Raw genomic sequence first — 10,768 nt, 5'->3', positions numbered from 1 at the left:
GAACACACAGCACACCTACCAAGCCCAACTAAAGACCAGGATCCGTCTCGCGCGGCAATATCAATGAGGGAGCTTCTGTCTTAGAAGAGAGTCGTGGTACCAAAAGGATCACGTGATGTATCATGTGACACACGATGTCGTGCGTAAACTGTTAGTTACTGTGCCACGGTTGACTTTATGGCTCCTGCAGAAAGAGCCATATCTGGCCCTCAAAAGAGCCAGATATGGCTCGAGAGCCATACGTTGCCGACCCCTGCTCTGGACTCACCTCCAAAGAAAGAACTGTGGGACTCGGATGCAGATGAAAATATCTGATTTATTCCTTGTACATTTGGGGATAGGATTTGGGGTTTTAGTTCTATAAGATTATTCATTTACGAAAATGAACAATATGGAAATGTTAAAAAATATAAACAAATAGAAAGAACATGAGCCAGAGAATCAAGGCAGAAAGAGCAGAAAGGGAGGAAGTGGACATGTTAGAAGGAGCTGAGAATGGTGACAAACCCAGAGTCATGCAGGATACTCTGGAGTGTCCTGGGAATCTATGTGTATAGACAGTCACCTTGGGCGGGGCTTAGAACAGGGGGTGTCAGGGCTGGGAGGGCCTTAGAACAGGGGGGTGTCAGGAAGCTGGGTAGCTCAGTGGATGGAGAGCCAGGCCTAGAGACAGGAGGTCCTAGGTTCAATCCGGCCTCAGACACTTCCCAGCTGTGTGACCCTGGGCAAGTCACTTGACCCCCATTGCCTACCCTTACCACTCTTCCTCTAAGGAGCCAATACACAGAAGTTAAGGGTAAAAAAAAAAAAAAAAGAACAGGGGGTGTCAGGCCTGGGAAGGGGCTTAGAAATCATCTAGTCCCACAGCTTCCTTTTCCAGATAGGAAAAGTGAGGCCCAAAGGGGGAAGGACTTAGCTAAGGTCACACAGCTGATTTGAGGGGGATCGTTCCCAGGAAATCAGACTGAAGGTAAAACTGAACAGAAGGTGGAGGTTCTGAGGCTCTGGCCAGGATCTCTTCAGACTCAGCCCACCCTGAACCCTCTCTCCATAGAGGACTGCTCCAGGCTGGTTTCCTCCTTGAGGCTAAGCTTGAAAAGGAAACAAGGAGGAATATTTCCCAATTGGAACAGGCCACCGTGGCTGTGCTTTGACCCGGTTACAAAATGTCCGTTTGCCCTGCTTCTCCCTTTGTTCTGAGCTCCCCAGCTCTCCGGTTGGCTCTCCCCACCTCGGTGCATGACAAGCTCCCCAAAGCCCCAGCATGCCAGGGAGAGCCTGTTCTCCTCCCTCCTAGACATGGCAAATGGTGTGAGTTCTGCTGCTAAATAATAGAAATGATCATCAGATCCTAGGCTGGCCATTCCCAGCCTGGGCATCAAGGCCCAGAGAGAAGGGCTGTGCCCGTTCCTTTATGGAGCCCCTGCCCAGGCTGGGAGTGGCGCTGTGTCTGCACAGAGGAGCCCATTTCAGCTCCCACTGGCCCATCCCCCATCTCTGCACCCAGTCCGAGGGGCTCTTGGCTCCCAGCAGGCTGGCCCAGGTCACCTCTGGCTGAACCAGTTGTCGCCAGGCCTGCGGGCCCCAGGTGAGCAAAGCCTGGATCCCTCTGCCACCCTCCCCGGCCTGCTGCCCCGTGCCCTTTGCCGCCGAGTGTTCTTTGAGCACATGCCAAGGAGAGGAGGGGCACAGAACACGGTGTCCGGGCAGGCTCAGCTGGGCAGTGCTGAAGGCCTGAGCTGCCCTTCCCTGGCCAGAGCCCTCCCCTCAGCTCTTGCTCTTGTCCTTTGCTGCTGAGCCGGTGCACCCCCGGAGCCTTCCCCGCCACCCGGCCATTCTGTAGAGCCAGGCCCATCAGATCCTTCCTGGTGGTTCCCTCCCTGCCTCAGCCTCACAGGCCTTCGAACCTGGAATGGTGGAGCCTTCTGAATGGGGACCTTCAGAAAGGGGTGCCAGAGCCAGGAGGGCCCCTAGAAGGGAGCAAAGAGGAAGGGCCCAGATCCTCGAGAGAACAAGCCCTGCTGCCCTCCCTTTGGGCCCCCTCCGCGCCCTCCCTGGTCCCTCCTCTCTGGCCAGGGAGCAGTAGTTGGTAACTCCTACAGCTTCCTACTTGTGAGGCCTCAGGAGAGTCCCTTAATGTCTCTGGCCTCCACTTCCTCACCTGGAGGAGGAGAGATTTCCTAGCATGAGACTTCAGGAGTCATCTTGGGTCTGGCCTGGAGGTGGGAAATCACTTCCCCAAGATCACAGAGGGAGGGAGTGGAAGAGGCAGAATTTGAACTCGGGGCCTTTGTCTCTACGTGTTCTCTCAAGTGAACCAGGCTGCCTCATTCCCAAGACGTGGACACTTGCCATTCGGATGCCCCTGGCTCCTGGCCGTCTGGCCTCAGCTGCTGTCTCTGAGCAATGGGCCGGGCTGGGAAAGAAACAGAAACTCCACCATAGGAGTCCTGCGGAGGGTGCCGGCGTGTCTCCCAGCACCTGCGGGGGCTTCCCCTCACCAGGCCCTTCGGTGGGAGCTCTCCGTCAGCTCCAGGTCCCCACCGTCCGGAGGCCAGAGGCTCCCTCGACCGCCTGGCAGTCAGCGTTCCCAAAGGAGGCAGAGGGGGAGGCTCCTTGGGCACGGATGACGCCAGCTCTGCTCTGCCATTTACTAAGGGGTCTTGGACAAGTCAGGGCGGGGAGTCCGGGGCTGACCACGGGCCGCCACACTCAGGCCGGGGCCCCTGGGGTCCGACCCAGACTCCTTGGAAGAACACTCTAGTCCCACCACGTCGCTTCGACGGCCCCCGGCGGGGAGGAAACGCCACCTCCTGGGCCCGGCGTGGGGGCCCTTCCTCAGCCGAGCCTCCACTTCCCTTTCAAGCCTTCTTTGAGGAGAGAACCCTCCGTCTGAGCGCGCCACCAGCCGCTCCTGCCACATGCCCTGCTCCTGTCCTGTCCTCACGGTTGGTTCCAGCTGAAGCCGGTCCCTCGGGACATCCTACCTCAGGCTCCCCGCTCGCCCCTGCCCGACTGTGGGCCCAGCCAGGGAGGTGAGGCCTCTCTCTGGCCCTCCCGACAGCCAGTGCGCTCTAGCCTGCCTTCCTAACTCGAGGGCCTTCACAGGGTCTGCGAGCCTGAATGCCCGATATGGCAGCTCTGCCATTTAGAAACAGGCGCTGGGAAGGGGTCCCTGGGCGTCAGCAGCCTGCCTCAGCATGCCCAAAGGGGGAAGAACTCCTGCCCAAGGCCAACCCTCTCATTCTACAGATGAGGAAACTGAGGCCCAGGGAAGGAAGGGATTTGCCCAGGGCCATCGAGATGACGAGTCAAAGCATCATTGTCCAACACAGGAGAAAACCTGCCCAAAGTCAGAGATGGGATTTGAACCCAGCTCCTCCGATTCCCAAGTCTGGGTTCTTTTTGCCATTCTACGCCGGCCCTGTGCCAGGTGGGCAGAGGAAGAGAGATGGTGATGCGGAGTCAGGAAGAGGCTGGCTGGGCTCCTGGAGAGTCAGTGAGGAGGAGGAGGAGGAGGAGGAGGAGGACGCAGGGCTCTGGCTGCTCTGTTGTCCAAGGTGCTGGGGGAGAGAGCAAAGCTAGCCCGGAGGAGCTGGGCATCTGGTAAGGGCCTCTGGGCTCCTTTGGGACCATCAGGTTCCTGCTCAGAAGACTCCCTCTGCAATCAGAATGAGGAATTCCGAGACTTGAACCCCGCTCCCCCGGGGTCTCCCCTACCTTCCTGGCTTTATTCCTTCCAATCCTAGCATCCCTCCCACAAGATAGCAGCACCTTTGGTTGGTTAAGCCCTTCCCTTCCCTCTTAGGATCAGCGCCGTGTACCGGTCCCAAGGCGGGGAGGGCTGGGCAGCGGGGGTGAAGTGACTTGCCCAGGGTCACCCGGCTGAGGCCAGATTGGAAGCCAGGACCTCTAGGCGCTGGTCTTCATGCATCCTGTTCTCTTCGAAGCTCCTCTGGAGCCCTCAGAAGGTTGGTGCTCTCCCAGGGCTGGGGCTGCTTCTTTTGTCTTTGCATCCTCAGGGCCTGGTGCATAGGAGGCGCTCAGTGAAAGCAGCGGCTGTAGGCTTGAGGGAGCCCCGGCTCCGAGCCTCCCCCACTTGGGGAAGTCACCTGGCTGGGGAGACCTCAGGGGAGGGGAAGGCCTGGGAGGAATCGGGGACAAGAGGCCCGAACTCCAACCCGACACCGCCAGAGCACCTGGCACCAAGCAGCCAGCAAAGCAAACAGGCCCCGAGTTCATAGCCTGTCTCACACTGGCAGGGGCTTTCCTACTCCGTGCCTCAGTTTCCCCATCTGGAAAGTAAGAGGGGCTGGCTGAAGTCATAGCATCCGAGCTTGCTCCTCCGGTTGTGTGTCCCTGATCTGATCTGGCTCACCTTCCAATGTGGCTCTTTTTGAGCTGTGGGGCCTTGGGTGAGGTCCCTGCTCCTTTTGGGTCTGTTTCCTCCTTAGGAAAACAGAGCCCCGATTTCCCAGGTCCCTTTGCAGCGTTAAAATTTGATGATCCCGAGGCCCTGGGTTCCAATCTGGCCTCAGACACTTCCCTTGCTGCGTGACCCTGGGCCAGTCACTTAACCCCCATGGCCTAGCCTCAGAACCAATTCACAGCATTGATTTTTCTTTTGCATTTTTCCCTCTCGTAAGCGTGTGGCCTCACCAAGCCCGGAGCGGACGACACCCCCCACCAGAGCGGGCAGGAAGAGGCGGCCCCGGTCTGGCGTGCCGCTCGCCCTCCCCAGCACCGGCCCGTCCAAGAAGCCACAGGGAGCCCGCGGTCGAGATCATGCTTTTAATACAAACTTAAAAAAATCGGAAACAATAGAAACTGTACAGTCTGATCCCCGGCCGGGGTGGGTTCTCGAACGCAACCTCCACACGCTCCCACGTCCCTTCCGAAATATTGCACGACGGGCTGAATCCCAAACTTTGGATCCGATTCTTCCTTCACTACAGAAAAAGTACCTACCGCCCCCCCCCCCGGGATCCCCTCTGCGCCCCCCCCACCCCCCGAGAGAAGCTGGCCTGCCGCGCCAAGACAAGACACCGTCCGGCCCGCCTCCTGCCGGACGAGACAACCCACCTCAGGACTCGGTTCCTTCCCGGGGACGGGGCTGGGGACCAGGGGAGAAAAGGGTTCGAGGCTCTCATCTTTTTTTTCCAAAGTTTTTTTTCCTGAAAAAATAGGTTTTTTAAAGTTTCTCTCCTCTTTTTAAGAAAAAAATCTCCCAAAGAAAAAGTACAATTTTTCTGTTAGAAATCTACATATATTAATATTCTCTATCGGCCCTTCTCGCACATCTTACAAACGTAGCAAATGAGGCGTTACAAACGGACACCAAAAAAAGGCCAAAGTAAAAAAGGTCCTCCCAGGGCACGAGGGCCCCGAGTGCAGGTTCGGCTTTGGGCTGGGAAATAAAAAAGACGAAGCAAACCGGAGCTGAGTGCCTGCGTGTGAGCCGGCAGGGGCTCCTCGCTCGCCCGCTCGCCCGCCCGCCCGCCGTGTGTGCAGGGGGGGCGCCGAGGTGGGCTCTCGCAGGCAGCGGAGGGGGGCTGCCCAGCCGGGGCTCGACCCTGAGTACGGGGTGGGGGTGCTGGGCGGCAGGGCCAGGGGGTTCCCTGGCTGGGGGAGGTAGTGTGGCCTGCCCGAGGCAGAGGGGCGGCAGTGGGGACCGTGGCTGAGGTGGGGGCGGAGAGGGGGAGAAGGCTGGCCTTGATGCTGCGCCCGCCAGGCCCGGGCATTAGGAAGCTGGCCGGCGGGGCTGTCACACGTGCCCACTCCGGAGCTCACAACGGGCCCGGGAGGGGACAGAGTGGGCCGAGGGCTCCGGTTGAGCCCCCTCCTCTCCCCTGAAAAGGCAGCAATGAAGAAAGGGCTATGGGGGGGCAGCCCAAGGCCAAGGAAGGGAAGGGGGGCGAATTCTGAATTCAAGTCTCAGACCCTCATTTGTCCAAGCCGCCTCCTCTGGGCCCTGCTCTGGGGGCCGGGCAGGAGGCTTAAGGCTGGACCCTGCGGGCCATGCTGTGCATTAAGGGTGCCCCAGCCCTGACCCACTCGCCCGGGGCAGAAAACCTGTTTTGTATTTTTGGTCAGTCTGAAAGTGCGGGTGGTTGGGAAACCAGGCAGCTGAGAGCCCCAATTCCACTAGTCCCCCCCATTGATCTCAGTGTCCCCCCCCCCCCGCCCCCCTGTGAGGAATGAGTCAAAATCCAGGAAGACGCTGCCCGGCCCGAGGACGGGCAGCTGAGGCACCGGGGGGAGGTTGCCCGAGCCGCGCCAGGCCGAGGGCGGATGGCTCTCCTGGGCCCTGAGATCAAAGGCTCGGTGGCCGGGAAGGCTTAGAGAGACCGAGGCCGCAGGGCAGAGGCCGAGGCCCCGGAGGGCTCTCGTGGCCGGAGCCTGCGCTGCCGCCCGGTACTCGCCAGACCAGGGCAGAGCTCTCAGGGTCTGGCCAGAGGCCGCAAGCTCATCCCCAGTCTTCTCCCCTCCCTGGGCCGCTCTCTGGACAGGGCACGAGGAAGGGAGGGAGCCTCAGCACGCCGAGAAGCCCCCGACGATGACGACGACGACGACGACGACGACATTAGGGGAAACCGAGATCCGGACCTTCCGACCCCCAACCAGCCGGCCAATGAGGGAGGGGCGGGCGGGCGGGCGGGCGGCAGGGGCCGGGCCGGGCGCCTCCTTTGTGGAGAAGCCAGAAGGAAGAAGATGGGAAATCTTTTTGTATATTTCTATTTTTCCTTTTTTTTTTCCTTTCCTTTCTCTTTTTGGTGGCGGTGGTCTCCCCTGCCCCCTGCGGGTGGTCAGTTGGCCAGGACCACGGGCTGGAAGGACTGGCTGGGGTACTGCATGGTGTTCAGGTTGTAACTGAGGCCCTCCACGAAGGGCGACTTCTCCAGGAAGAGGCCGTTGGCACCACCCCCAAACACCTGGGCCACGTCGAAGCCGCCGGAGCCGCCGCCGCCGCCGCCGCCGCCGCTGGGGCCACCGAAGGGGGTGCCGCCGGGTGGCCCGTCGGCCCCCCCATCAAAGAAGAGGCTGGGGGAGCCCCCGCTGTACACGAATTCCTTGGCATTGGGGGAGAGCTGGGACTGGGGGGCCGGGCCGGCCCCGATGAAATTCAGAGAATGCATAGACAGGGAGAGGCCCTTCTGCCTCAGCAGGGTGTCGGTGGGGGACCTGGCCAGGCGGGGCTGCTGGGGAGGGGGCTGCTGGCCCCCCCCGCCCCCGCCGCCCTTCTTCATCTTGGTCGAGCCAAACTTGGTGGCGGCGAAGGCGGCCGTGGTGAAGGTGATGGGCTGGGCCGAGCGGGGGATGAAGGTGGGGCTGGGGGACTGGCCCAGGGACGGGGACGGCGAGTTGGACAGGGAGTTGTCCTGGCTGCCGATGGGCACGAACACCTGCGCGTCGGGGTTGAAGCTGCTCCGGATCTCCTTGTCCAGCTCGGCGGCCGCCGCGCCGCCGCCGCAGCCCTCGCTGTCGTCCAGGTACAGGACCTTGACGCTGCCCTTCTCCCCGATCTGGTAGGAGACCTCGAAGGGGTCGATCCACACGCTGAGCTCCTCGGGCACGTTGGCCCGCACCTCGTCCACGGCCAGGCCGCTGCGCTTGGCCGCCAGCTCCACCACGGGGTCCACCGTCTCGCCGATGTGCACGCAGCGGAAGCCCGAGCCCTTGAGGGGCTTGGCCGGGTACCAGTGGCCTTCGTACTTCTTCTTGAGCAGGCGCTCCAGCTCCTCGCCGAAGAGGTCCGCGCGGCGCCTGGGCAGCTTGTTGTACAGGTAAGAGATGATGAAGTTGAGGGCGACTTTGATCTCCAGATGCATATTCCTCCTGGCCCGGGCGAGCCGCTGCGAGCAGGCTATGTCGGAGGGATGACGGGCACACACACACACGGGGCAGGGACGATGGAAGATACCAGTGTGGGCAGGTTCGGGTTCCTGATGGCTCTGGAGAGAGGAGACACGAAAGGGCAGCCGTAAATAGGAGGGGTGGCAGGGCCCCCTCCTCCCGGCCAAGCTCGGGGGCGCCCATCTGTGTCCCGGGCGGGGGCGGACCAAGAGCCTGGCCGCGGGTGCCCGCCGAGGAGGGGGCCGGGCCACAGAAGGCCCTCGAGGCCCCGCCACGCTCCTGCCGGACCCTCGGGCCCGGCGTCATTTCCCAGAGAAAAGGCCGATGCTGAAGGCAAAGAAGAAAAGCTCGCCTGATCTCTGGTCTTGGGGGCCGGGGGAGCCGCGGGGAACGTTAACTCCCCTCACCCGCCCCAGCAGACCCAAACTCTTTGGTGAGTGGGGGGGGAGGGGGGCCCAGGGGCCCGAGGCCCACCGCTGGCGGGCGTCACAACTGGAACACAAGGCTTCCCGATTCCGACGCCGGCCCCCTGCCCTCCTGCGGCAAGGGAACCTGGGACCCGCACCAGGGGGCGTCTCGGACAACATCCTTCACTGTCCTGGGCCAGCCCCCTCTGCTGGAAATGAGGGGCAGCCAGGGGGCTCCGTGGACTGGGAGCCAGGCCTAGAGGAGGGAGGTCAAATCTGGCCTCAGACACTTGCTAGCTGTGGGGCCAGGATAGGTCGCTTAACCCCCAGGGCCTGGCCCTTACCTCTCTCTTCTACCTTGGAACCAATACAGAGTATTAAGTCTATGATGGAAGGGAAGGGTTAGAAAAAAATGAGGGCTTGACCTCGGTGGCCAGAAGTGTGAGGATCCCCCGAGCCCTGACCTGCGGGTGCTCACCCGGCAGAGCCGGCCACAAGTCGGTCATCCACCCTGGGCCTGGCTGCTCAGTCCCGAGGGGTAACTCTGACGGAATCGGTTCCAGGGCAGAAGAGCGCTAAGAGCTGGGCGATGGCAGTTAAGGAACTCGCCCAGGCCAGGGTCACCCGGCTAACAAGTGTCTGAGGCCACATCTGAACTCAGGACCTCGTGTCTCCAGGCCTGGCTCTCTACCCACCGAGCCCCCGGCCGCCCCCCAGGGAGTATTCTTCTTGAGCAGAAGGCCTGGGACAGCTTCAAGAACTGGCAGGACACCCAGAGGGGAGACGGAGGCTCCCTGGGCCTGTCCACCCTGAAGCATGGGCGAGGCCAGCTCGGGAGGGAGACCCAAGGTGGGCGGCTCTCGGCCCTGACTTTTCCCCCAGGTCCCTCCCTACTACCGCAGGTGGTTTGGGAACAGAGAGGTCAGAGCTCAGGCTGCCAAGGCTGGCAAGGGGCCTTGGTTCAGCTCCTTCACTGACGAGTGGGGAACTAGGGTCGGCTCCAAGCCCTGCTGGCCAAATGTAGGGAAGCACATCGGCTGAGGACGGGTGAACGGGCCTGGGGATGTGTGCCCTGGAGAAGACAAGGGGCCGGGGGGCCTGCCAGTGCACAGAGCAGCGGAAAGAGGATCACCAGGGTCAGGGAGTATCCCTCACTCTAAGAGTAACCATGAGGCGTGAGCCCGGGGCTGGGGACACAGACGGACAGGACACCTGTTTAATGGCGGGGAGGGGAGCGATAACGTAATGCCCAGGTGGATGCCTAGGAAAGGACAAGCTAAGCAAGCAAGGGGACGAAACTGGGAAAGAATCGCACCAGAGGAAAGGGACCTTCCCTGCGAGGGGACAAGGGGAGGGCAGACGAGTTCTTTCTGACCCAGCTTAAGCCCCAACTCCTCAACAATGAAATGCTCGCATCCCCGAGTTCTCCATTAGCACGGGGTGGATGGCCAACTGCTTGGCACTCACCCACTGGGCATGAGGCTACGCCGGATGCCTTCCGAGGCCCTTTTTTCCAGTTTTCAGCTTCTCATGCGTGGCCCCTCACTCCCCTCCCCAACCCAACACACTGGATGGCAGAACCCCAAAGACCCAGAAGAGGATGGAGAGGGTGGATTTCAACAGAGAAGGGCACAGAGGCCTACAATTGGGCAAACTGAGCGCACAAGGACAGGGCAGTTGGCAAGAGCAGAGTTCCTGCAGGAGGACCCGGGAGTGTGAGGGGCCTGCAAGCTCAGGGCCCGTCCCCTGAATCTGTCCCTTTCTAGGTGTCCCCTTGACTTGAGGGAGCGCTTTTCTAGGCCTGTTTCCTTTCCACAAAATGAAGGGAAGATTCTTGAAGGGTTCCTGCCGGCTCCACAGCCATGCTCCTAGGCTCTCAGGCTGGCTGGAAAGGGGAAAGTCTGGCTCTGGGGCTTTGCAAGGCCATGTGAATCGTCTCTCCCTCGCCCTCCCTCGCTGACCAGGGAGAGCCTTTGGGATTCTGGGAGCTGGGCCTTGGACCCAGGCCATTGCCATAGCCTCCTAGTGGGGCCCCCTGGCTGCATCCTGCCTTGTTAATCCATCTCATACCTGACCGCAGCCCGCCTTTTCTCCAAGCTTAGTGGGCCTCAACCAGCCCAGGATTAAATCCGACTGACCTCCTTCTTGCGAGAAGGGGGCCTCCCTATCCTCCCAGCCCCAGCTTGTGGCTGCCCCCCCCCCACCCTCTGAAGTGACTGCCCACTCCTATGCAAACCTGTCAGTCTCCCCAGGTGGGGGCCACTTCATTTCTGTTTCCCGAGCCCTGGGCCTACAGGAGGGGTTCAGGGTCTCTCTGGGAGGCCACAGGATCTCAGAGCGAGCTGGGGGAAACTCAAGGGAGCTCACCTAGCCCAACTCCCTCAGGAAGTAAGGCTCTGTCTTTAAAGACTCGAGAAAGAATGCCAAGAAGGTGCTAAGCCACCGGGGTTCCCCATCTTGTCCCTCAGAAAAGTAGAGACAACACAAGGAGAGGTCAAGGAACCCCG

The 10,768-nt window shown here is 61.0% G+C and overlaps 1 protein-coding gene across 1 annotated transcript; it reads right to left on the bottom strand.

Annotated features, from left to right (window-relative positions):
- Positions 1-6,200: 6,200 nt before the first annotated feature.
- On the bottom strand, positions 6,201-8,195 carry TOB2 (transducer of ERBB2, 2). Its single transcript, XM_044678152.1, has one exon. The coding sequence runs from the start codon at positions 7,827-7,829 to the stop codon at positions 6,807-6,809; it is 1,023 nt and encodes a 340-aa protein (XP_044534087.1). The 5' UTR covers positions 7,830-8,195; the 3' UTR covers positions 6,201-6,806.
- Between the last annotated feature and the right edge of the window lie 2,573 nt (positions 8,196-10,768).

The sequence above is a fragment of the Gracilinanus agilis genome, chromosome 5 (assembly GCF_016433145.1).
Source record: "Gracilinanus agilis isolate LMUSP501 chromosome 5, AgileGrace, whole genome shotgun sequence".
Lineage (NCBI taxonomy): Eukaryota > Metazoa > Chordata > Mammalia > Didelphimorphia > Didelphidae > Gracilinanus > Gracilinanus agilis.
Note: the sequence above shows the minus strand (reverse complement) of the source record. Positions and strands in the feature narration are given on the sequence as shown.

Excerpts from the sequence above, each read along its gene's own strand:
- TOB2 (XM_044678152.1), bottom strand. The coding sequence starts at position 7,829 with ATGCATCTGGAGATCAAAGTCGCCCTCAACTTCATCATCTCTTACCTG.